This window comes from Camelus ferus, chromosome 2 (genome assembly GCF_009834535.1).
Source record: "Camelus ferus isolate YT-003-E chromosome 2, BCGSAC_Cfer_1.0, whole genome shotgun sequence".
In the NCBI taxonomy this organism is placed as follows: Eukaryota; Metazoa; Chordata; class Mammalia; order Artiodactyla; family Camelidae; genus Camelus; species Camelus ferus.
The window spans coordinates 118,914,360-118,916,934 of NC_045697.1; the positions used below are offsets into that span (position 1 = coordinate 118,914,360).

The following is a 2,575-nucleotide window of genomic DNA, read 5'->3' on the forward strand; positions in this document are numbered from 1 at the left end:
TTATTGACATTGGATATCTGGATCTCTTTCCATGTCATCCCTTTGACACAGTTTTTATTTTCTATATGAAGCCAGGTCAGAAAACAAACCAGGAAATTTTAAAGAATATGGAGTCTTCCAGAAATGTTCTGCCACATTTCCTAGAATTTTTGCTTTCCCTTGGCTGGTCAGTAGATGTGGGCAGACACCCTGGTTGGACTGGTCATGTTTCTACCAGTTGGTCTATTAACAGTTGTGACGATGGTGAAGGATCTGAACAAGATGAAGTGATCTCCTCTTAAGACATTGGGGATAGCTTTTTCAATGGACAGAAGAAGGTGCTGTATTATGGTGATGCCCTTACAAAAATAGCTTTTGTGGTTCCTTCTCCAGTGGAGTCATTAACTGATTCATTGGAAAGTAACATCTCAGACTAAGACAGTGATTCAAATATGGATCTTATGCCAGGAATTCTGAAACAGCCATCCCTAACACTTGAGCTTTTCCCAAATCATAATTCCTCACAGAGGCTCAGTCTCAGTTCCAGAATGAAGAGGCTGCCTCAGGGTCGCCCTGTGCCTCCCCTTGGACGTGAGACAAGAGTTTCTGTAGTCTGGGTGGAAAGCTATGATGATACAGAAAACTTTCCCCTCTCAGACCTGATGACAGAAATCAGTACTGGCGTGGAAACTACTGCAAATGGTAGCACTTCTCTGGATCTACTACTGTTGAAAAAGAAGTTCCTGTCATCTTCATCCACCCTTTAAACACTGGATTATTCTGGATAAAAATTCAAGGAGCCACTGGAAAATTTAGCGTGGGCATCCCTCTTGTGGATGGCATGATTGTCAGTAGGCGAGCACTCGGTTTTCTGGTGATGCAGACTGTAATTAACATTTGTAGAAGAAAGAGACTGGAGAGTGACTCCTACAGTCCACCACTTGTCTGCCGAAAACAGAAAATCACCGACATTGTCAACAAGTACCGGAACAAGCATTTGGAGCCAGAGTTTTATACTTCACTTTTTCAGGAGGTTGGACTCAAGAACTGCAGTTCTTAGACCACTGTCTGTCTAGGACTACTGTACTCTAGTTTGGGGCTATAAGATCAAAGTAAAACAATTTGATAGGTGATCACTGTAAAAATAAAACAAATCACTAGCCCCCTCTCCAAAAACAAATTCTGATAGGCAAAAATACTACAAATCTATGGGGACACCAGACCCGCCCCCGGGGCCACGAGAGCCAATCCGCGCGCACGCTTCCAGGCCCCGCCCCGGCGCCCTCCTCCGCTCCTCCCCGCCCCTCCCTCTGCCCCCCCTAAGGTCAGCTTGTCAGGCAGTCAGGCGGCAGGCTGTCGGAGCAGCTGGCGGTTCTGCGGTTCTCCCGGGCGGCGCCGGCCCTTCTCCCCCGAGCCAGCTGCAGCGGCAGCAGCGGCGGCAGCGCAGTCCCTTCGGGAGGCGCGGGGCTGGCCGAGCGGCGGCCGCGGAGCTTCTTGTTCAAGCGCGGCGGCGGCAGCGGCGCGGCCCCGAGATGGTCCGCGGGCATGTGTTCGACGTGGGCGGCGCTCCAGCAAGCTGCTACACCGGCGAGGGCTCCCCCGGCGTGGTGTGGTGAGTGTCCGCGCCCCGCGTGCCGCCAGCGCCCGCCCTCGCGGCCCCCCGTCCGGCCTCGGCGGGCGCAGCTGCGGCGTCGGCCCCCGGACCCGCGACCCCAACCCCGAGCCCGGCCCCGACCCCAGCAGGGCTGCCCCGCCGTCCGCGCACTGGGGGTCTCGGGCGGGGCCGGGCGGCTCGCGCTGGGGCGATGCTCGCGGCACTTCCCGGGCCGGCCGTCGCTGGGCGCGGGGAGTGGGGGATTGGGAAGTCGGGGAGGTGGAGGCCGGGACCCGGGCACTCAGGGACCCCCAGAACGGTAACAGGGCCCCAATCCCCGGGCGCTCCCCTCGCGGCCTTCCCTTGACGTCGGACTCTGAAGTTGCGAAGTCCTTCAGATACTCGCGGCGGGGCCGTGGTCTGGAAAGCGGTCGGCAGCGGCGTGTGTGCACAGCCCCGAAATCATCATCTCGTTTGCCCCCGTCGCCTGCGTTTTCCGCTGCCGGCTTTGCTTCAGCCCCTTCTGTGCTGCCAGGGCTGCTCTCCTGCGCAGCCTTTCTAAGCATGAGCGGCACCAGTGTTGGTGTGAAATGTTTCAATCTTGAAGTTTTAAAGTGGACTTTGGTACTGTTCCCATTTCAGGAAGGTTGAGTTGGTATTCCTGTCATGATTTCTTAAGGGGTCATTTGGAGTTGGGCCTAATTTGACTTTTTTCCCCTTGTGCCCCGCGTGAGCTCCAGTACTAGCATAAGGGCACTCAGACGCTTTAGCACCGTGACTGTGGACTTTTCCAGTTACTGCTTTAGTGCTTAGTATGTATGCAGCCTTGATGGAGTTCTTGCAGAACCGCATGCAGGCTCCCTTGTCTGGCTTCAGATCCCTCAGAAAAGTTCATGGAATGCGGGGAGGGTGTTTTTTTTTTTTTTTTTTTTTTTACTAGAACCAGCTACCTGTGGTATTTTGTGCTGATGGAGACTTCTGGAGCTGATATTTTTAAAAGCT

General features: G+C 54.3%; 1 protein-coding gene across 1 annotated transcript; it reads left to right on the forward strand.

The window, feature by feature from the left end:
* On the forward strand, positions 1 to 1,065 carry LOC102515924 (ral GTPase-activating protein subunit beta-like). The gene is given in 2 exon segments (XM_032466314.1): positions 1 to 693; positions 696 to 1,065. Coding segments are annotated over 2 exon segments (606 nt in total). The 5' UTR covers positions 1 to 431; the 3' UTR covers positions 1,040 to 1,065.
* The last annotated feature ends 1,510 nt before the right edge of the window (positions 1,066 to 2,575 follow it).